Source organism: Babylonia areolata, chromosome 11, assembly GCF_041734735.1.
Source record: "Babylonia areolata isolate BAREFJ2019XMU chromosome 11, ASM4173473v1, whole genome shotgun sequence".
Lineage (NCBI taxonomy): Eukaryota > Metazoa > Mollusca > Gastropoda > Neogastropoda > Buccinidae > Babylonia > Babylonia areolata.
The window spans coordinates 23,725,459-23,749,844 of NC_134886.1; the positions used below are offsets into that span (position 1 = coordinate 23,725,459).

At 48.1% G+C, this 24,386-nt stretch overlaps 1 protein-coding gene across 1 annotated transcript in view; it reads left to right on the plus strand.

Annotated features, from left to right (window-relative positions):
- Positions 1–24,386, plus strand: part of LOC143287612 (tripartite motif-containing protein 2-like) — a 156,174-nt gene that overhangs the window by 117,068 nt on the left and 14,720 nt on the right. Inside the window, exons 3-5 of the mRNA XM_076595730.1 lie at positions 18,061–18,246; positions 20,538–20,698; positions 22,610–22,756. Of these exons, the coding sequence (XP_076451845.1) occupies positions 18,063–18,246; positions 20,538–20,698; positions 22,610–22,756 (492 nt within the window). The 5' untranslated portion in view covers positions 18,061–18,062. The remainder of the gene's footprint in view (positions 1–18,060; positions 18,247–20,537; positions 20,699–22,609; positions 22,757–24,386) is intronic.

Genomic DNA, 24,386 nt, shown 5'->3' on the forward strand with positions numbered 1-24,386 from the left:
GCACAGCTATGATTGACGACGATCCAGCGAGTTTCCACCTAGCTGTGTAATGTGGGTGTGAATCTCCTGACCTCGAGTTGTGGGTGACGGGATCAAGACAAGAAAAAGGCGTGATGTCCCCAGGGCTTGGGAAGGTCTCCCGTGGAAACACAACGGGACGGACATTGGAGACACTGATCCCACAGCCTTCACCTTCCCTTTTCTGAGGGGGTGGAGGGGGTGAGGGTTGGGGGGGTGGGGGTGATGTAACGAGACAACGTGAAGGTCAACCTGTGATGTCCCCAGGACTTGGGAAGGTTTTCCCCGTGAAACACAACGGGACGGACATTGAAGACGCTGATCCCACCATCTTCTCCTCTCCCCCATACCCCCCTTGTGTGTGTGTGTGTGTGTGTGTGTGTGTGCGCGCGCGCGCGCTCGCGCGCGTGTGTGTGTGATGTAACGAGACAATGTGTGTGTGTGTGTGTGTGATGTAACGAGACAACGTGAAGATCAACCTGTGATGCCCCCAGGACTTGGGAAGGTTTCCCGTGAAACACAACGGGACGGACATTGAAGACACTGATCCCACCGCCTTCTCCTCTCCCCCACACTCCCCTTGTGTGTGTGTGTGTGTGATGTAACGAGACATCGTGAAGGTCAACCTGTGATGCCCCCAGGACTCAGGAAGGTTTCCCGTGAAACACAACGTGAAACATGGACATTGAAGACACTGATCCCATGTCCCTCTCCTTTCCTTTGTTTTGCCTGTGATGTAACGTCAGACGGACGTGGAGGTCAACGTGTTGTTGCTTGCGGAATTCCTTCTCAGCTGTTCTGACCGCCATAGTTTGTTTCTTCTACCCGCTGCCTGCTTGGAGTCAGCTTGGAGACAGACAATAATTTCCTATTTCCTATCTCAGTCGTCAGGAAAAACAACAACAATAATTTGTATCTCAGTCGCGATAAAAACAGTTATTCATATCTTAGTGGCGATAATTTTTTTTTTAAACAAGAAGAAGCAGACAAAATCTATTAATTCTTACTTCAATCGTGAGAAAAAACAATTATTTGTAGTTCAATTGTGAGAAAAAACAATAATTTGCACTAAAAACAATGATTTTACCGCAGTCGTGAGAGAAAAACAATAATTCGCACTTCAGTCGTGAGAGAAAAACAATGATTTTACCTCAGTCATGAGAGAAAAACAATGATTTGTACCTCAGTCATGAGAGAAAAACAATGATTCGTACCTCAGTCGTGAGAGAAAAACAATGATTTTACCTCAGTCATGAGAGAAAAACAATGATTTTACCTCAGTCATGAGAGAAAAACAATGATTCGTACCTCAGTCGTAAGAAAAAAAACAGTAATTCGCACTTCAGTCGTGAGAGAAAAATAATAATTCGTACCTCAGTCGCGAGAAAAAAAAAACAGTAATTCGCACTTCAGTCGTGAGAGAAAAATAATAATTCGTACCTCAGTCGCGAGAAAAAAAACAATAATGTGTACCCCAGTCATGTGCCTGTGATCCTGATCAGATCAGTGGTGTCAAACAACCCGTATACCTGCGTGGTGAAGTAGGGGGAAAAAAAAAAACCAACAAAAAACGCTGTGGGCAAAGTGGGTCAAGTTTGGTAGTGGTGTGTTTTGACAACATTGGGGAGTGACTTGATTAATAAAAGGCAGTGCACGTAGGTACGTGCGACTGTGTGAACGAAACTAGTTCGTAATAACATGGGGGGGAGGGGGGGGGGGGACGGACCAATTCAGCACGTACCTCAAGGGCCGGTTGGCCATGTTTGAATCCTGGCCGGATTATAATGGGCAGCGTGGATAGACTTGTTGGCCTGCTGACCGCTTTTTCCTGCTGTTTGACCACAGGGACATATGGGGCGACAAAGTAGTGGAGGAAAGGGGGGGGGGGGGGCCTTCGTGTCTCAGTGTGAATATAGACGTGACAGTCACTGTGTTTGTGTCCCTGTGTGAATATAGACGTGACAGTCACTTGTGTTTGTGTCCCTGTGTGAATAAGAGGTTTTTTCAGCCACGCTTGTCTGTGTGAACAAGAGAAAGGTGGGTGCTCCCTCGGAGGGGGGCCGGGGGGGGGGGGGGGTTATTGTTTTTGTTTTTTGTTTGTTTGTTTGTTGTTGTTTGTTGTTTTTACTCAGAACTTGCTGATCGACGTGGTTTTTGTTGTTGTTGGTTGTTTGTTCCCTGTGCACACACTCAAAACCATCCCCATTATGTTTGGTTTTCTGTTGCAAGAGTCTTGATCAGCTGTTTGGAGAGCGTTGAAAGGCCGGACATAACTTGAAAGCACGTGTGGTCTGAGCTTAGAATGATGGAAACGACAATAACGAACGATGAATCACATGGCTTTTTTTCCCCCTCACACAGCTGTTGTGCTTCTCTCTCTCTCTCTCTCTCTCTCTCTCTCTCTCACTCTGTCTGATAGATCTCCGTAGTTCCTGTTCTCCTGTGGTATGCACTGATATGAGGTGAGCCACACTCCTTGCAGTCTCTTTGTTCGGGCAGCAATGGATGTGTCGTGTGAAGTGTGTGTGTGTGTGTGTCTGTGTGAGTGTATATGAGTGTGTGTGTGTGTGTTTGGGCATGTGTGTATGAGAGAGAAAGAGTGAGAGAGAGTGAGAGAGTGAGTGTCTATGTGTGTGAGAGAGAGAGGGAGAGAGAGAGTGTGTGTGTGTGTGTGCGCGCGTGCTTGTTTGTGTCTGTGTGTGCGTCTTGGTCTGTGTGTGTGTGTGTGTGTGTGTGTGTGTGTGTGTGTAAAAACCAACAGTGTTTGAAGCTGCGATAATGTCTTTGCTGGTTGCCGGCTTCTATGGGGGTGCACTGGGTGGCAACCACAGTGCCACGTGACTCGGTCTGTGACTGAACACAAAAAAACAACAAACAAACAAACAAAAAAAAACCCAAAGTGGGAAGTTTCTTGTTGTGCTCTCTCTCTCTCTCTCTCTCTCTCTCTCTCTCTCTCTCTCTCTCTCTCTCTCTCTCTTCTTCTTCTTTCCTTTCTCAGACTGGAAGCCAGTGAGTTACGTTGGAAACGCGTTTGTGTGTCGGCCTGTCTGGACTACAAGCAAAGTACGTGTTGTGTGAGTGAGTGAGTGTGTGAAGGAAGAACACACGTACGAGTTGGTGGTCAGTGGTGTATGGACGTCAGTGGTGGGGGCAGTACTGGTTGGTCACTCACTGCTGGTCGTGGGTTGAAAAGGTGGTGTTTGGTTTTGTTGTTGTGTTGTTGTTGTTGTTCTTGCTGCTGTTGTTGTTTTTGGTGTCAGTTTGAAGTGATGGTCTTCATTCCATTGAGGTGTGTGTTTGACTGGGTCGTTCGTCCATTTATGATGACAAGTGATGAGGAGAGGTGATTTATTTGGTTTGGGTTCGTTCTAGTCATTATTTATTTTGATTTAATATATAAGTATTTTATTGATATATTTGGCGAGAAAGACACGTGGGTGTGTCTGGGTGCTCAGGCCTGACTAACGTTAACACCACACGGCTGGTACAGTGCCTGTGTCCAGTCTGTAGCCCACGTTTTCTCTGACAGCGGAAGCAGATTGGGAGAATTACTCTTGGGGTGTGTGTGTGTGTGTGTGTGTGTGTGCGCGCGCGCGTGTGCGAGCGTGCGTGAGTGTAGCAACGATCTCTTCCTGACTATCCCCCTTTCTTTCTCTGTCTCTCTCTGTCTCTCTCAGAGCAGCTTCGATCTCTCTGTCTGTCCCTCCCACTCCCTTTCTGTCTGTCAGGCGTCTCGGGTCGGTCTGTCGATCTCTCTCTCTCTCTCTCTCTCTCTCTCTCTCTCTCTCTCTCTCTCCCTCCCTCCCTCTGTCCTTCTCTACCCCCCTTTCTAGGTATGTTTCTCTTTCCGACTTTCCCACTTTCTCCCTCTCTTTCTCTGTCTCTGCCCCCCCCCCCTCTCTCTCTCTCTGTCTCTCTCTCTGTCCTTATCTTTCATGGCTACTTACTGTCAACACCAAGGGTGCAATTTTTGCCATTCTCCCCCCCACCCCCAGCCCCAGCCCCTCCCCACCCCCATCCCCCTACCCCCTCAGCCCTCTACCCCCATCCACGTCTTGCCTGTCCGACCCAGCAGCCATCACGTCTGAGATCTGTGTGCAGTCTCCCCATCACCACCCCCACCCCCCTACCCCCTCCCTCCTTTCAGTCTCTCTCTTCCAGTCTATCTCTCCAGCTTAAGTCTCTCCACCAGACCTGAACAGAGCAGTTGTTGGAGAAAAAAAAAAATCGAATTTAACATATAAGAATCCCGAGACGAAAACGTCTCGGAAAGCCGCAACAAGCAACAAACATGTATGAAAATAGCATTTCTAATGCATGAAAGGTTGGCAAAGACAGAGCAAATCGATCATGTCACTTATCTGATAAATGGCGGCCATTGAGAATGGATGTTTTCATTTGGCTAGCAGACGGCGGTCTAATGGCGAGATGTCGTATCACTGAGTTGCCGCGAACAAATTTGACCGAGAAGATCAAACAGATGGCCTGGTTTGCGTCAGTTTGACATGGTAAGTATATTGAACCAAACTTGGGGTATAATACAAACTCCTCAAATCAGGTAACTGTAACGCTACAATGTAAACCACTTTCGGGAGAGGGGGGGGGGCGGAGTCAGGGGCCGCGGTGTGGAGAGGGGGGGGGGATGTGGCTGTCGGCTTGATGTTGACCTGTCCGTGGTTTTTTTTTTTTTTTTTTTTTTTTTTTTTCCAGTTTCCTTGGGTGGGTTGGTTCGGGGAAGGGGGTTGGGGGTGGATCTCCGTCTTAGTCCGGTTCAGCATCCCTCCATCCTGGCTGTGGCTGTTGGACGGGGGGTGGGGGTGGGATCTCCGTCTTAGTCCGGCTCAGTATCCCTCCATCCTGGCTGTTGGACGGGGGGGTTGGGGGGGGGGGGGATCTCCGTTTTAGTCCGGCTCAGCATCTCTCCATCCTGGCTGTGGCTGTTGGACGAGGGGGGGGGGGTGGGGGGTGGGGGGGATCTCCGTTTTAGTCCGGCTCAGCATCCCTCCATCCTGGCTGTTGGACGAGCGGTGGGGGGTGGGGGGGGGGGGATCTCCGTCTTAGTCCGGCTCAGCATCCCTCCATCCTGGCTGTGGCTGTTGGATTGGGGGTGGGGTGGGGTGGGATCTCCGTCTTAGTCCGGCTCAGCACTGATCCCTCCATCCTGGCTGTGGCTGTTGGATAGACGGCTGTGTGTGGCTCAACGCTCGGTGTATTTCCCACATTGACCTGAACTTAGAGAGCTGGGCCAACAGCAGGGTCAGAGCTGTGTGATCAGTGGTTCATCCGCTGCAGTGGGAATTCATTTACAGCTCGGCCTTTTGTGAAAGACAATGAATCTTTTAAACGGGGAGGCAAGGTTGCACTGTCTCTTAGCGCCGCTGCAGCCTTGAAGGGTAGTCGGCCTTTGGGAACCATCCCAACGCCGACTGTCCTGAAAATCCTCTTGGCCGAGAGAGTGAGGATGTAACTTGAACAAGACACCTTCCACTTTAATGAAGTTCTAGCCCAGATCGTCGTGACAGTATCGTTGAAAAGCTGATATCTGTTTACATACATTCAGACTGACCGACTGACATAGAGACTGACTGACTGACTCGGTGACATACAGACAGAGTGAGTGACAGACACAAGATTATAGACTGGCTGACTGACATGTATACATACAGACGGATTTACTTACTGACTGACAGACAGACAGACAGACATTCATTCATACATACAGAGAGGACAGACAGACAGACTTACTACCGATAGAATGACCTGTTGGACAAGCAACCGAGCCGCAGTTGCCAGTCCGTCGGTTTGAGAAACGGTTCAAGGTCAGTGCCAGGGGAAGAGAGCAGGCCACGGCTTGTGTTGTGCTGGTCACATTGAGGACAGCTGACTGGTTGGTGGTCATGTGACGTGCAGGCTCATGATCCCACACACATACAGGGACACGCACACAGCGCGATCGCGCGCGCACACAATCATACAGACATAGATGCATGCATGCATGTATCCATGATACATGCGTGTATGCATGTATGCGCGACAGACTCACGCACATTAACGCATGACGATGCACATGCACATGCATCCACACACGCGCGCGTTTGATCCGTTATTAGTTTCACGTCCTTGTTAACATGTTTCGTGGTGTCAGAAGGTGGACTCGGCTGATGCAGGGAAGGAAATGAAATGTCAGTTGCTGGGGTTTTTGGTTTTTTTGTTTGTTTTTTGTTTTGTTTTGTTTTGTTTTTTGAAACCTGTGTACCTTACCTGTGGTACTGGGTATGTGTCCTTGGTACACTTTGAAGGTTGGACAAAGAGGACAGCGATTACCTCCCATGGCCCTCTGCCCCCACCCCTCTCCCCTCACACACACCCCTCCCCTTCATCCCCCCCCCCCCCCCCCAACCAATCCCCATCCTGACCCTGATCGTTCTGGAATGTTCAGAATGTGAACCGGCCTTTCTTTCAATCCTTGCTGACTGGTTTGCCGCTGAACAAACTGACATGTTTCCCCATCCTCCCCCCTCTCCACTGCCTTCGCCCCCCCCCCCTCCTCCACTCACACACACTGAGAGCACCTCCCCCCCCCCCCCCCCGCACACACACACATACAATTTGAAAGCGGCACCTTTTTTTTCTTCTTTTTTGTTTTTTGTTTTGGTACTTTTTTTGCTGTCTGCAATTTTGTTTGTTTTCGGATCGAAGTGGATTTTTCGATAGAATTTTGCCACGAACAATCCTTCGGTTGCCATGGGTTCTTTTTTTTTTATATATATATATGCGCTGAATGCATGCTGCAGACTGGTCCTCGGGTTTATCGTCTCGTCCGAATGACTAGCGTCCAGACCACCACTCAAGGTCCAGTCAGGAGAGGGGGAGAAAATACTGACTGACTGGCGATTGCGGGATTCGAACCAGTGCGCTCACACTCTCACGCTTCCCAGATAAGGCGGACGCGTTTCCACAATACTAGCCCAACACTCCACTGAATTCCTTGAGGTCTTTTGACCCACCTCATTTACCTTGAACTCTCACCCCCCCCCCCCTCCTCTCTCAGTGGACAGACAATTACCCCTGTCACCCTTATCTCTCTAACAGTAGACAGTTCGCCAGTCTCAGGTTGATTAAGTGGGTATTTAGTGTCGTGTGTGTGTGTGAGTGTGTGCGTGTGCGTGCGTGACAAAGTGGGGTATTTAGTACCGTGCGTGTGTTTGTGTGTGTGTGTGTGTGCCCCCCCCCCCCCCCCCCCCATCCACCCCCACCCCCGACGACTGGCCTCATTACATTCCAAGGATGGCGAGTAGGATTGTTATGTTAGTAGTGGGTGTAGTTTCTTTCCAGCCTCTTCTTCCACTTTCCTTCCGACCCCGTTCACACCGCCAACCCTCCACCCTCCACCCCCTAACCCCCCCCCCCAACCCTCACCCCCACCTCCTCCTCCCAGCCGCTCTACTGCTACAAGTCGTCAGCAGGTGGTGATGATAACGATGAATCTGGACTGAAACTCCACCCCATAGGATGACCGATATTTCAACCCTTTTTCCTCACTTCCTCACACACGTTACAGGTTTATAGGCTGGGTTTTAGCTCAGAGAGAGAGAGAGAGAGATACAGAGACAGAGAGAGGGTGAGACAGACAGACAGAGTTGGCTTCAGTGTGTATGTTGTGAAGACCCGGACTAAGCCACTGTCATATTTAGATACCATTTTCCGTTTTATCTGCCACTGCTTTTTACCAGTCAACGGGTACAGTTGCTTTTTTCTGTTTTTTAAAAACAAATTTAGTTGTTTTTTTTTAATTAATGGGCTTTTTTTTCCCATCTGCATGAGATAGAAAGGTTTATTTGTTAGGTCTCCGGTCCATTAATTGATAGCCAAGAAGTGGACCATTGACAAAAAGATCTTACGTAATAATTAATCACGCAGTGTGATCAGTATATCATTGCGTAGGCGGACACTTACACACTCACAAACACACACATGCACACACACACACGCACGCGCTTGCGCACACACACACACACACACACACACACACACACACACAGAGGATGACAAGCATGATAATGTGCATGAGAGAAAGCCCCTTTTTGTATATAAGTGTGACACAGTGAGTCAGTCAGTACTGCTGGGGGTGAAAGGTTTGAGATGGAGACAAGGAGGGTGATAAAGTGCAGAGCTCTCATCATCATCACCACACATCTATTTTGGGCCTGCACGAGCGGGGAATACTTATCGGGCCCTCCTCTCTCTCTCTCTCTCTCTCTCTCTCTCTCTCTCTCTCTCCTCCTCCTCCTCCTTCTCCTTCCCTCTTTCCTTCTGTTTGAGCAGTCCGTGTGGGCTGATAAAGCTGGAAGTGAACTCAGGAAGTAAGAAGTCTTTTCTATCGGGGGTATAGTATAGTAGTTGCGCGGCTTGGTTGTGCTGTTGCTGTGGCAGGCGTTCTGCTCTTCGTCAGGAGTTTGCTGGACAGCGTGTTTCAAAGCGCTCTCTCTCTCTCTGTCTATGTCTTTCTCTTTTTGTCTCTCTGTCTCTCTTTGTCTCTGTCTCTGTCTCTCTTTTTGTATAGATCTGTCTGTCTCTCTCATTCTTTGCCTCTCTTTATCTCTCTCTGTGTCTCTGTTCATGTCTTATCTCTCTCTTTGTCTCTCTTTATTTCTCTCTGTCTCTGTCTCTCCCCCCCCTCTCTCTCTCTCTCTGTGTCCCTCTTCGTGCCCCCCCCCCCCCCTCTGTCTTTCTCTCTCTATCCCCCTCTCTCTGTGTCTGTTTTCCTCTGTCTGTTCCTCTCTCTCTCTCTCTCTCTCTGTCCCTCACTCTTTCTCTCTCTGTACTTTCTCCTCCCCCCCCCCTCTCTCTCTGTCTCGCGCACGCTCTCTTCTTATTGAAAATACACACACGTAATATTTCACTGAGACCCTTCCCCGGGCACAGTGACATTCACTTCGGGCAGGAGGAGAGTGGTGGTGGTGGTGGTGTTCACCGCGTCTTGAGAGAAACGTATCGATTTGTTTTTATATCTGCCGCCCTCTCTCTCTCTCTCTCCCCCTCTCTCTCTCTCTCCCCCCGCCCGTCTCTCTCTCTCCCTCTCTCCCCCCCTCTCTCTCTCCCTCCCTCTCTCTCTCTCCCCTCTCTCTCTCACTCTCTCCCCCTCCCCCCTTTCTCTCCCCCCTCTCTCTCTCCCCCTCCCCCCCTTTCTCTCCCCCCTCTCTCGCTCCCCTCTCTCTCTCCCTCTCTCACTCTCTCCCCCTCCCCCTCTCTCTCCCCCCTCTCTCTTCTCTCACTCTCTCTCCCCCTCTGTCTCTCTCACTCTCCCCCCCTCTCTCTCTCTGTGTGCTGTAGCTGTCCTCTATAACGGAGCTTATCTGATGTTGAGCTGTCCCTTTCCCACCCCCCTCTAGCCCCGTCCTTTCTCTACCAGCTCCCCCCCCTCACCCCCCAGCACTCCAACCCCTCCACACTCACACACACCCACATGTATCAAGAGAACAGAAACCCAGGGTACAGGATGGGACATGTCTAGCATGGCATCCCACGTACTGTGCTGAAGTCACATGTATCAAGAGAACAGAAGGCCAGGGAACAGGATGGGACATGTCTAGCATGGCATTCCATGTACTGTGCTGAAGTCACATGTATCAAGATAACAGAAGACCAGGGAACAGGATGGGACATGTCTAGCATGGCATTCCACATACTGTGCTGACGTCACATGTATCAAGAGAACAGAAGGAAGACCAGGGAACAGGATGGGACATGTCTAGCATGGCATTCCACGTACTGTGCTGAAGTCACATGTATCAAGAGAACAGAAGACCAGGGTACAGGATGGGACATGTCTAGCATGGCATTCCACGTACTGTGCTGAAGTCACATGTATCAAGAGAACAGAAGGAAGACCAGGGAACAGGATGGGACATGTCTAGCATGGCATCCCACGTACTGTGCTGAAGTCACATGTATCAAGAGAACAGAAGACCAGGGTACAGGATGGGACATGTCTAGCATGGCATTCCACGTACTGTGCTGAAGTCACATGTATCAAGAGAACAGAAGGAAGACCAGGGAACAGGATGGGACATGTCTAGCATGGCATTCCACGTACTGTGCTGACGTCACATGTATCAAGAGAACAGAAGGAAGACCAGGGAACAGGATGGGACATGTCTAGCATGGCATCCCACGTACTGTGCTGAAGTCACATGTATCAAGAGAACAGAAGACCAGGGTACAGGATGGGACATGTCTAGCATGGCATTCCATGTAGTGTGCTGAAGTCACATGTATCAAGAGAACAGAAGACCAGGGAACAGGATGGGACATGTCTAGCATGGCATTCCATGTAGTGTGCTGAAGTCACATGTATCAAGAGAACAGAAGGAAGACCAGGGAACAGGATGGGACATGTCTAGCATGGCATTCCACGTACTGTGCTGAAGTCACATGTATCAAGAGAACAGAAGGAAGACCAGGGAACAGGATGGGACATGTCTAGCATGGCATTCCACGTACTGTGCTGAAGTCGTCTTGGAAAAGGCGTCACAGCCCCCTTGCCAAAAAAAAAAAGAAAAGAAAAAAAAAAGAAGACTGATCGAAGATTCAGTCCCATTTCTTCACGCATGCACACACACACACACACACACTCTCTCTCTCTCTCTCTTTCTCTCTCTCTCTCTCTCTCTCTCAAGCACACACACACACACACACACACACACACACACACACACACACACACACACACACACAGGGAGGGAGAGATAGGGAGGGGAAGAGAGAGAGGGGAGAGGGAGAGAGGAGGGGTGGAGGAGGATTACACGAGTGAGTGATGAAGGTTGTTAAAGTTTTTTGTAAAGCTGGTGTAATGGAAACAGCGATGAGAGCCTGGGGAGGGGCACTGGAAGGGATGTGGTCTCACACGTCCATCAGTTAGATCAATATGACCTCTTTCTTCTTTTTCTTCTTCTCCTTCTTCTTCTTCTCTCTCTCTTTCTCTCTATTCTTCTTCTTCTCTCTCTCTCTTTCTTTCTCTCTATTCTTCTTCTTCTCTCTCTCTCTCTCTTTCTCTCTATTCTTCTCTCTCTCTCTCCATTTCTTCTTCTTCTCTCTCTCTTTCTCTCTATTCTTCTTTTTCTTCTCTCTCTATATATATATCTCTCTCCATTTCTTCTCCTTCTCCTTCATCTTCTTCTCCTTCATCATCATCATCATCTTCTTCTTCTTCTGTCTCTCTCTCTCTCTCTCTCTCTCTCTGTTGTTTTCTCTTTCCACCTCAGGTTCATTCTTTTTGTTTCCCTCTGTTGTATGGTGTTTCTGCCGGGTATGTATGTATGTATATAATAATATATGTATGTATATGTATGTATGTATGTATGTATAAGATACAGAGACAGTCCCTCCTTTATGATGGACACAAGGTGAGAAGACAACACAAGAAGAAGAAGCAGGGCTGCAGGGTGGCCAGAGGGAGGGAGGGAGGGGGGAGGTGACAGAGCCCTGAATAAAGCACAGGCTGGGAAAGGAGAAAGAGGCTGATGATAGCTGGTGGGGAGGTGGGGGGGGGGGGGGGGTGACAGGGCCATGAATAACGCACAGGCTGGGAAAGGAGAAAGAGGCTGATGGTGGTGGGGGGGGAGGGAGGGGGGGCAGGCTGACAGGGCCATGAATAAAGCACAGGCTGGGAAAGGAGAAAGAGGCTGATGGTGGTGGGGGGGAGGGAGGGGGGGCAGGCTGACAGGGCCATGAATAAAGCACAGGCTGGGAAAGGAGAAAGAGGCTGATGATGGCGGGTGTGGGGGTGGGGGTGACAGAGCCCTGAATAAAGCACAGGCTGGGAAAGGAGAAAGAGGCTGATGATAGCTGGTGGGGAGGTGGGGGGGTGGGGGGGGGGGTGACAGGGCCATGAATAAAGCACAGGCTGGGAAAGGAGAAAGGCTGATGGTGGTGGGGGGGAGGGAGGGGGGGCAGGCTGACAGGGCCATGAATAAAGCACAGGCTGGGAAAGGAGAAAGAGGCTGATGATGGCGGGAGGGAGGGAGGCTGACAGGGCCCTGAATAAAGCACAGGCTGGGAAAGGAGAAAGAGGCTGATGATGGCGGGAGGGAGGCAGGCTGACAGGGCCATGAATAAAGCACAGGCTGGGAAAGGAGAAAGAGGCTGATGATGGCGGGAGGGAGGCAGGCTGACAGGGCCATGAATAAAGCACAGGCTGGGAAAGAAGAAAGAGGCTGATGATGGCGGGTGGGATGGGGTGGGGGTGGGGGGGCGGAGAGAGAGAGGGTGAGGAGAGGACGACATGGTGGGAGAAGAGGAGGGGGGTGGGGGGGAGGGTAAGGTCTTCCTGGTTTGGTTAATCAACTACACTCCTCCCCCCCCCCCCCCCGCCTCCCCCACGTCCCCTTCCCCACTCCCCTATAATCCCCTTATCCACAACACGGCAAGGTGCTGTATGCACGTGGATGGTCCGCCCAGGCTGAATAATGCAGACAGGAAGACCAGTGTCTGTTCCTCTCTGTCTGTCTGTCTCTGTCTGTCTTTCTCTCCTGTGCCAGTTGACCAACAGTTTGGTACAGAGGGTAGTGGGGAGGCGGGAGGAGGAGGAGGAGTGAGCACAAATTAAGAAACAATGATAAGAAGAAGAAGAAGAAGAAGAAGAAAGGTGATAACAGTATGAGAACTATCTGGGAAAAAGTGACGACTTTATGAAACAGGGGGAGGGATGAGGGAGAGGAGGGTTAAAAAGATATGAATTCTTTGTGAACTATCGTTGGAAGAAGAAAGAAAAAACAGGAATGAGTCTTCATGAAAAGAAAAAAACAAAAAAACAAAGACTTTCGGATCGGGCCACTGGACGAGAAGTAAGTATAATATTATTGAATGACGTTTTATGACTGCCTGTATTGTTAACTGAACGAAACAACGACACAAGTTTTACCCCCGAAATGCCACCACCATTGCAGGAGGTCAAAGTACTAGAAGGTGATAAAAGAGAGGAAGGAAGATACAGGAGGTTAAAGTACTAGAAGGTGATAAAAGAGAGGAAGGAAGATACACGGGGTAAAGTACTAGAAGGTGATAAAAGAGAGGAAGGAAGATACAGGAGGTTAAAGTACTAGAAGGTGATAAAAGAGAGGAAGGAAGATACAGGGGGTAAAGTACTAGAAGGTGATAAAAGAGAGGAAGAAAGATACAAGGAAGATACACGGGGTAAAGTACTAGAAGGTGATAAAAGAGAGGAAGGAAGATACAGGAGGTTAAAGTACTAGAAGGTGATAAAAGAGAGGAAGGAAGATACAGGGTGTAAAGTACTAGAAGGTGATAAAAGAGAGGAAGGAAGATACACGGGGTAAAGTACTAGAAGGTGATAAAAGAGAGGAAGGAAGATACACGGGGTAAAGTACTAGAAGGTGATAAAAGAGAGGAAGGAAGATACAGGGGGTAAAGTACTCGAAGGTGATAAAAGAGAGGAAGGAAGATACACGGGGTAAAGTACTAGAAGGTGATAAAAGAGAGGAAGGAAGATACAGGGTGTAAAGTACTAGAAAGTGATAAAAGAGAGGAAGGAAGATACAGGGTGTAAAGTACTAGAAAGTGATAAAAGAGAGGAAGGAAGATACACGGGGTAAAGTACTAGAAGGTGATAAAAGAGAGGAAGGAAGATACAGGGGGTAAAGTACTAGAAGGTGATAAAAGAGAGGAAGGAAGATACACGGGGTAAAGTACTAGAAGGTGATAAAAGAGAGGAAGGAAGATACAGGGGGTAAAGTACTAGAAGGTGATAAAAGAGAGGAAGGAAGATACAGGAGGTCAAAGTACTAGAAGGTGATAAAAGAGAGGAAGGAAGATACAGGGGGTAAAGTACTAGAAGGTGATAAAAGAGAGGAAGGAAGATACAGGGTGTAAAGTACTAGAAGGTGATAAAAGAGAGGAAGGAAGATACAGGGGGTAAAGTACTAGAAGGTGATAAAAGAGAGGAAGGAAGATACAGGGGGTAAAGCCGACAGTCACACACAGTCTGTGCCAGTCAAGAGAGATTCAAAGGCTGCTGTCCGGACTCGACTTATTCACAACGCTTTGGCTCACAGTAACACCCACCATCACCACCACCAAAACACACACACACACACACACACACACACACACACACACACATGTATACAGACATACATTTAGACAAACACACACACACACACACTCACACAAACTCGCACTCAAATACGTAAAGGAAACGGATTCCTCTGCTTTTCAGCTACCAGTTAAAGTCCTTCCAGGCTGACTCTCTCTCTCTCTCTCTCTCTCTTCCCCCTCTCTCTCCCTCCCCAGCACCTCTCTCCCTCTCACCCCCCACCCTCTCTCTCTCTATCTCTCACTCCCCACCCCCACCCCTACCCCCACCCCCACTCTCTCTCAGACAAAATCGATCAGTCGTCCTGAACGATCGTCGTGTCCCAACTTCACCTCATCCCTCAAACTTACTGTTGTCTCTTCCCTGCGTATTGATGTGGGAACGTGTGTGTGTTGATGTGGGAACGTGTGTGTGTGTGCGTGCGTGTGTGTGTTGATGTGGGAACGTGTGTGTGTGTGTATTGATGTGGGAACGTGTGTTGTGTGTGTGTGTGTGTATTGATGTGGGAACGCGTGTTTGTGCAGTGTGTGTGTGTGTGTGTGTGTTTGTCTAAATGTATGCATGTGTGTGTGTGTGTGGTGGTGGTGATGGTGGGTGTAATGGCGTGTGTGTTTGTGCGTGTGTGTGTGTGTGAGTGAGACTGTGAACATGATGTGTGTGTTTGTACGTGCTAGTGTCTGTGTGTGTGTGTGTGTGTTGTTTGTGTGTGTGTTTGTGTCTGTCTCTCTGTCTCTCTCTTTCTTCTCTCTCTCTCTCTCTCTCTCTTCTATCTTTCTTTCTTCTCTCCTCTCTCTCTCTCCTCTCTCTTCTGTCTTTCTTTCTTCTCTCCCCTCTCTCTCTCTCCTCTCTCTCTTCTTTCTCTCTTTCTTCTCTTCTCTGTCTCTCTCTCTTTCTTCTCTCCCCTCTCTCTCTCTGTCTCTTTCTTCTCTCCTCTCTCTCTCTCTCGTTCTCCGCACAGAGCGAGGGAGGGTGAGGAGGGAAAGGGACTTGAGCGGACGGTGGAGAGGGGGGTGGGGGTGAGGCAGGAAGGGAGAGTAGAGGGTGCCTGTGAGAGTTGTGCGGACATTGATGTGTGGAGACTTGTGTGATTTGGGGCACACCGGAAATGATGATGGGGGGGGGGGGGGGGGGGGGAGGCGAGGAGTGGGGGGTAGGTGGGGTTCAAAGCGCCACTCTGTTTTTGAAGTGTTTGGACAGGTGAGAAAGAAAGAGAGAGAGAGGAGGGGTGGAGGGGAGGGAGAAAAAGAGATGGAGAAAGAGAGGGGGCGGGGGTGTGGGGGGGGGGGGGATGGAGAGAGTTGGGGGATGGAAAGGGGTGTGGAGGGTGGGGGGTGTTGTGACGGAGATCAGAAACGACATGACTGGAGATCTTATGGAGAATTCCTAAATCAAACGTGGACGACAGGTGTGTGTGTGTGTGTGTGTGTGTGTGTGTGTGTGTGTGTGTGTGTTAGAGGGAGAAGAGGGAGAAGAGAAAGAGCCCGTGTACAGGAGGATTAGTTCCTCAATGTTTCATGACCAGAAGGCAGAGCAAACAGCTGGGTGGGACAGCATTAGTTTGTGAGAGACCCAGCACAAGTCAGGTCCTTTTCTTGTTTGTGTGGGGCCAGTATGCGTCGTGTGTGTGTGTGTGCCTCTGTCTGTCTGTCTGCCTGTGTGTGTGTGTGTTTCTGCTGTGTATGCGTGTGTGTGTGTGTGTGTGTGTGTGTGTGTGTGTGTGTGTGTTTCTGCTGTGTATACATGTGTGTGTGTATGTGTGTGTGTGTGTGTGTGTGTCGCCGATGGCGGCATCTGTTGGAAGAGAACAACTTCCTAACGAAACGGACAGATTTGTTGGTTGATGACAGTGGACTGTTGTGTGTTCCGGAGATGTACAGGGCTTTTAACCCCTCGACTAGCTGAACACTGGGGAAATGTTGTCAGTGTAGATTAATCTGAAGTTTGATTACTACTTTGAAGGACTACCTTTTGTCTGCTTTGAATGATGTAATAATCTTTGGTGAACAGAAGTAATACTATCGTAAGATGGAGAAGCCCAACGGTTACTGACACACCCTGCCTGTAAGCTCAGCGTTATCTCAGTCACACACACACACACACACACACACACACACACACACACACACACACACACACATATATATATATATATATATATATATATATATATATATATACACACACACACACAAGCGCGCGCGCACACACACACACAAACGCGCGCGCGCGCGCACACACACACTCACACACACACACACACACACACACACACACACGCTCGCTTTCGCGGGCGCTGTCAGCTGGCTGCCTGTCACCCATGAAGTAAGTGCTGAAGCCATCAGCAGTGACTGATGTTTGATCAATGGTTTTTCCACTGCTGTGTGAAGGACCATGGCTCTCAAACTAGGAAGCAAGGTTCTCAGTGCTGCAGCCCTGGGGGGGGCTAGTTGGCCTTTGGGAACCATCCCAGCGCCGACTGTTCTATTGCCCATTTGGTTGAGAGAGAGGGGATTTAACTTGGTACAAGACACTGACACTCCACGATAATTAAATAGTCGTCGACAGCACTTGCTTCGCCAGTCTCCTGCAGTTTGGGTTGCTTTCTCTCTCTCTCTCTCTCTCTCTCTCTCTCTCTCTCTCCTCTCTCTCTCTCTCTCTCTCTCTCTCTCTCTCTCTCTCACGTGTCTAACCCTCCACAATGCCCCAGCCCCCCGTCATCCCCACCCACCCTCTGTTTCTTGTTTTAAAGACAAGCCACATGTCCTCGAACTCAGGCCAAGGTCACATTCTGGTGTGTGTGTGTGTGTGTATGTGCGTTTGTGTATGTGTGTGTATGTGATTCTCTAATCGCTATGTCTCTTTCTCACTCTTTTTCACACGCACCCCCCCCCCCCCCTCCAGATCTATCCACCCATCCAAATTATCCTTCCATTTTCTCTCTCTCCCTCCCTCTCTCCCTCCATCCCTCCCTATGTCCCACGTCACTAAGACCATCATCATTCCGTCTTTCTCGTAGCAGAAAAAAAAATGTATTGCATTTACACACTCACACACAAGCTTACACACACACGCACGCACACATTTACACACACACACACACACACACACACACACACACACACACACGTGCACATTAACACAGCTATATCAGTCCGTCTGGTTACCTCACTCACACAACAAATGGATGCTGATCTGGCGAAAACCAAGACAAAAATCTTTTCCATGATAAAAAAACAGGAACAACCAAAGAAAACATGCAGCAGTACTTAGAGATACACATTGTGATACAGAAAGAAACTTCAACAATTGATTGATGATGGAATGAATGTCTTCACTTTTAAAGCTACTATCTCTTGAAATAAGTGTTTCATTTCTTTGCGACGAGCCTGAAGGCGAATTTCTGTACTCTAGTTCAGACAATAAAATGATTGATTGAACTCTGGGTTGGATGGATGTTAATGAAACTGATGTTAATGAAACCGAAGCCAATAATGGGTCATGAGGAACAGTTTAGGTTTTTATTAATTTTCGGAAAAAAATAGGGTTGGTGCTTGTGTTGACACCAAGCAAACGACAGCACTGCTTGTGCAAAGAAGAGGGCTCGGTCATTCCCAGATTATTGACCACACAAAAAAAAGAGAAATCCTGAAGATTCCTTTAGCGCACCCCCCCCCACCCCCTCCCCCCACCCCCTTGTGCAGTGGATATTGGGTGAGATGGGAGGTGGTGGCAGGGTTGAGGGGTATCATGGTGTCTGTGTGTTTGTCCAGGCTGTCTCAGCCACAGCCATTTTGTGGGCAGATTGCTGGCTTCAGTTGCATGGGAGTGAAATCGATGGGTCACTTGAGAGCTGGTGGTGTAATGTTTGTGCTTTTTTTTCCCCCCCTCCATTTTGACAAAGGTCTTAAAATGTGCCCTCTGTGTTCCAGCAATGATGTCATCAACCCTGGTGGAAACTGTGTCCATCAACTATGAGGATTTCAACGACAGTTTCCTGACCTGCGGCACCTGCCTGTGCACCTACGACGGGACGGACCGCACGCCCAAGCTGCTGCCCTGCTCACACACGGTGTGTCGGTCCTGTCTGGAGAGGATTGTCGCCGCTCAGACGTTGGGTCAGTGACTCTGGGAAAGCTGGTTTTACGGTGTTTTTTTGTTGTATTTTTTTTGTGGGGGGTGGGGGGTGTTGCCCTTTAGAATCTGTTGCTAATTGCCAAGGAAGTTGATTTTGTGTCTTATATATATATATATATATATATATATATATATATATATATATATATATATATATATATATATATATATAGCGAGATTGCATTATATCATTGATTAGTTTTTAATGCATTCTGTATGCTGAAATCATGCACGCACTTGTTAAGATGGGACTCAAAATAATATGCAACATTACATGATTTCACACACGTATGCGCAAGTTCGCACACGCACAGACACACATATTTATGTGTGTATATATGTATTGTATATGTATTGTTTTGTTGTTTTGGGGGGTCTTTTTTTCCCCTCTTCTTCTTGTTTTGACGCTTTTTCCACTTCTTATGGAAAACGGAAGACATCTGCGCTTGGATTGAATATTCACCCTGTGTGTGTTTGTGTGTGTGTGTGTGTGTGTGTGTGTATGTGTGTGTATGCGTGTTGAATTGATATACAAATACACATGCCTCTACATGCACTCACCAACATACATTCAGTCTTTCTCTTTCCTTCTCACACACACATGCATGCACTTGCACACAGACACACATGCGTGCACGCGCACACACACGCACACACACACACACACACACATGCATGGACACGTTTGCATAACTAAGCACACATATACACACACACGCTCATACTTTCACATCTTCCCTCTCTCAGTGATGCCTGGTATGAATGTCAAATTTGAGAAGGCATTGGCAAGTGGAAGTTCCAAGCCAGCTGTAAAGATAGCGGTGGACATAAGGTTCCCTGGTGTGAAACCAGAGCAGTCTTGTTGCACTGCTTCAGCTGATAAGGTCGTCTTCATTTCTACACGTGTGTGTGTGTGTGTGCGTGTGTGTGTGTTTGGGGGACAGCAGTCTGGTGCATACATACAGTGTCTGTACTGAGTTGACTGACATACATACAGTGTCTGTACTGAGTTGACTGACATACATACAGGGTCTGTACTGAGTTGACTGACATACATACAGTGTACTGAGTTGACTGACATACATACAGGGTCTGTACTGAGTTGATTGACATACATACAGGGTCTGTACCGAGTTGACTGACATACATACAGTGTACTAAGTTGCATGACATACATACAGTGTCTGTACTGAGTTGACTGACATACATACAGTGTCTGTACTGAGTTGCATAACATACATGGTCTGCAGTTGCAGTTGTTTGGCATAAACAGTGATTGATGCTAAAGTTTGATTTGCAACTGACCCAAAAGTATGTCATGACTGACCCAAAAGTATGTCATGACTGACCCAAAAGTATATCATGACTGACCCAAATTACATATGACTGACCCAAAAGTATGTCTTGACTTACCCAAAAGTAGGTCATGAATGACCCAAATTACATTATGACTGACCCAAAAGTATGTCATGACTGACCCAAAAGTATGTTATGACTAACCCAAAAGTATGTTGTTACTGACCCCAAAGTATGTCATGACTGACCCCAAAGTATGTCATGACTGACCCAAAAGTATGTCATGACTGACCCAAAAGCATGTCGTTACTGACCCAAGAGTACATCATGACTGACCCAAAAGTACGTCATGGCTGACCCAAAAGTATGTCATGACTGACCCAAAAGTATGTCATGACTGAACCGAAAAGTACGTCATGACTGACCGAAAAGTATGTCATGACTGACCCAAAAGTATTCCATGACTGAACCGAAAAGTACAACATGACTGACCCAAAAAGTATGTCATGACTGACCCAAAAGTATTCCATGACTGACCCAAAAGTATGTCATGACTGACCCAAAAGTATTCCATGACTGAACCAAAAAGTACATCATGACTGACCCAAAAGTATGTCATGACTGACCCAAAAGTATTCCATGACTGAACCGGAAAGTACATCATGACTGACCCAAAAGTATGTCATGACTGACCCAAAAGTATTCCATGACTGAACTGAAAAGTACATCATGACTAACCCAAAAGTATGTCATGACTGACCCCAAAGTACGTCATGACTGACCCAGAAGTATGTCGTGACTGACCCAAAAGTGTGTTGTGAGTGACCCAAAAGTATGTCGTGACTTACCCAAAAGTACATCATGATTTACCCTAAAGTGTGGCATTACTGACCCTAAAGTGCCTTGGTGCCAGACCCAAAAGAGCGTGTCTCATTTCCCCATGTTGTGTTGTGTTGTGTTGTGTGTGTGTGTGCAGACACAGGGTCGTTCCGCTGTCCAATATGCAGGGAGACAATCCACATGCCACAAGGCGGAGTGTCGGCATTCCCGCCCAGTTTCATCGTCAATCAGCTTCTGGACCTTATGGCTCAGCAACGTCGTGACGTCATCCCCAAGTGTTCGGTGCACACTGATAAGGTTGGTGCACATGTGCCCCAGTGTTTGGTGCGTACTGATAAGGTCGGTGCACATGTACCCCAGTGTTTGGTGCATACTGTTAAAGTCGGTACACATGATACCTGAGTGTTCACTGCATACTGTTGCCGTCAGCACGTACATGTTCAGTGCATACCAGTCAGGTGAATACACATGCACCTGAATGTTTGGTGCATTTGAGTTGGTTCACATGAACCCAAGTGATAAGTGCACAGGGAAAGGTTAAAGCACATGTACCCAATTGTTTGGTGCATACTGATGAAATTGTCTAATGTGCACAAGGTACATGCCACATGTCATCAGGAATGGGTTTTTGTACAGTGTTGTGAGGGCTGTTTTTCTGGTCTTCAGGAATGGGTTTTTGTACAGTGTTGTGAGGGCTGTTTTTCTTGTCTTCAGGAATGGGTTTTTGTACAGTTATGTCAGAGCTGTTTTTCTTGTCGTCAGGAATGGGTTTTTGTACAGTGTTGTGAGGGCTATTTTTCTGGTCTTCAGGAATGGGTTTTTGTACAGTGTTGTGAGGGCTGTTTTTCTTGTCATCAGGAATGGGTTTTTGTACAGTGTTGTCAGGGCTATTTTTCTTGTCATCAGGAATGGGTCTTTGTACAGTGTTGTGAGGGCTGTTTTTCTTGTCATCAGGAATGGGTTTTTGTACAGTGTTGTGAGGGCTATTTTTCTTGTCATCAGGAATGGGTCTTTGTACAGTGTTGTGAGGGCTGTTTTTCTTGTCATCAGGAATGGGTTTTTGTACAGTGTTGTGAGGGCTGTTTTTCTCGTCTTCAGGAATGGGTTTTTGTACAGTTATGTCAGAGCTGTTTTTCTTGTCATCAGGAATGGGTTTTTGTACAGTGTTGTGAGGGCTGTTTTTCTCGTCTTCAGGAATGGGTTTTTGTACAGTGTTGTGAGGGCTGTTTTTCTCGTCTTCAGGAATGGGTTTTTGTACAGTGTTGTGAGGGCTGTTTTTCTCGTCTTCAGGAATGGGTTTTTGTACAGTGTTGTGAGGGCTGTTTTTCTGGTCTTCAGGAATGGGTTTTTGTACAGTGTTGTGAGGGCTGTTTTTCTGTCTTCAGGAATGGGTTTTTGTACAGTGTCGTGAGGGCTGTTTTTTCTGGTCTTCAGGAATGGGTTTTTGTACAGTGTTGTGAGGGCTGTTTTTCTTGTCTTCAGGAATGGGTTTTTGTACAGTGTTGTGAGGGCTGTTTTTCTGGTCTTCAGGAATGGGTTTTTGTACAGTGTTGTGAGGGCTGTTTTTCTTGTCTTCAGGAATAGGTTTTTGTACAGTGTTGTGAGGGCTGTTTTTCTGGTCTTCAGGAATGGGTTTTTGTACAGTGTTGTCAGGGCTGTTTTTCTGGTCGTCAGGAATGCGTTTTTGTACAGTGTTGTCAGGGCTGTTTTTCTTGTCATCAGGAATGGGTTTTTGTACAGTGTTGTCATCAGGAATGGGTTTTTGTACAGTGTTGTCAGTGCTGTTTTTCTCGTCTTCAGGAATGGGTTTTTGTACAGTGTTGTGAGGGCTGTTTTTCAGTCTTCAGGAATGGGTTTTTGTACAGTGTTGTGAGGACTTTTTTGTGTTTTCCTCAGGAAAGTGAAATGAATGAGGTATGCAATGCTGTGTGCTGTTTGTGGCAAAGGAACTGTTGTCTGTCAGACAGTTGCATTGATGTCTTCCATTTGCTTTGGATAGTATTTTGAGGACTTTTTTTTTCTTTTCCTTTGTTTTGATAGGACTGTAAGACTTTTCATAGGATTGTCAGGACTTACAAAAAAAAAAAAAAAAAAAAGTTTCCAATATGATTGTGAGGACTTTTTAAAAATATATATTTAATGTGTGATAAGCAAGGTGAATCAGTGAGGTATGTTAGCATTGTTGTTGTTTGCTGTGTGTGGCGGCAGGAACTGCTGTTCTGTGAGACGTGTGACATCGTCTTCTGCTCCCTGTGCCTGGACACCAGCACACACAGCGGCCGTGGGGCCAGCGAGCACACCGTCATCCCCTTCGCCATCGCCATCAAGAGGATGTCGGAAATCCTGCTCTTCAAGGCAAGTGTGGTGTGCACCACTGGTTGGTTGTGTGTTGTGCACCACTGGTTGGTTGTGTGTGTTGTGTGCACCACTGGTTGGTTGTGTGTGTTGTGCACCACTGGTTGGTTGTGTGTGTTGTGCACCACTGGTTGGTTGTGTGTGTTGTGCACCACTGGTTGGTTGTGTGCACCACTGGTTGGTTGTGTGTTGTGCACCACTGGTTGGTTGTGTGTGTTGTGCACCACTGGTTGGTTGTGTGCACCACTGGTTGGTTGTGTGTTGTGTGCACCACTGATTGGTTGTGTGTGTTGTGCACCACTGGTTGGTTGTGTGTGTTGTGCACCACTGGTTGGTTGTGTGCACCACTGGTTGGTTGTGTGTTGTGCACCACTGGTTGGTTGTGTGTGTTGTGCACCACTGGTTGGTTGTGTGTGTTGTGCACCTCTGGTTGGTTGTGTGTATTGTGCACCACTGGTTGGTTGTGTGTGTTGTGTGCACCACTGGTTGGTTGTGTGTGTGTGTGTTGCGTGCACCACTGGTTGGTTGTGTGTGTTGTGTGCACCACTGGTTGGTTGTGTGTGTTGTGTGCACCACTGGTTGGTTGTGTGTGTGTGTGTTGTGTGCACCACTGGTTGGTTGTGTGTGTGTGTGTGTGTGTTGCGTGCACCACTGGTTGGTTGTGTGTGTGTGTGTTGCGTGCACCTCTGGTTGGTTGTGTGTATTGTGCACCACTGGTTGGTTGTGTGTATTGTGTGCACCACTGGTTGGTTGTGTGTATTGTGTGCACCACTGGTTGGTTGTGTGTGTGTGTGTTGCGTGCACCACTGGTTGGTTGTGTGTGTTGCGTGCACCACTGGTTGGTTGTGTGTGTGTGTGTTGCGTGCACCACTGGTTGGTTGTGTGTGTTGCGTGCACCTCTGGTTGGTTGTGTGTATTGTGCACCACTGGTTGGTTGTGTGTATTGTGTGCACCACTGGTTGGTTGTGTGTATTGTGCACCACTGGTTGGTTGTGTGTGTTGTGTGCACCACTGGTTGGTTGTGTGTATGTGTGTTGCGTGCACCACTGGTTGGTTGTGTGTGTGTGTTGCGTGCACCACTGGTTGGTTGTGTGTGTTGTGTGCACCACTGGTTGGTTGTGTGCACCACTGGTTGGTTGTGTATACCACTGGTTGGTTGTGTGTGTGTTGTGCACCACTGGTTGGTTGTGTGTGTGTGTGTTGTGCACCACTGGTTGGTTGTGTGTGTGTGTGTTGCGTGCACCACTGGTTGGTTGTGTGTGTGTGTTGCGTGCACCACTGGTTGGTTGTGTGTGTTGTGTGCACCACTGGTTGGTTGTGTGTGTTGTGCACCACTGGTTGGTTGTGTGTGTTGTGCACCACTGGTTGGTTGTGTGTGTTGTGCACCACTGGTTGGTTGTGTGCACCACTGGTTGGTTGTGTGTTGTGCACCACTGGTTGGTTGTGTGTGTTGTGCACCACTGGTTGGTTGTGTGCACCACTGGTTGGTTGTGTGTTGTGCACCACTGGTTGGTTGTGTGTGTTGTGCACCACTGGTTGGTTGTGTGTTGTGCACCACTGGTTGGTTGTGTGTGTTGTGCACCACTGGTTGGTTGTGTGTGTTGTGCACCACTGGTTGGTTGTGTGCACC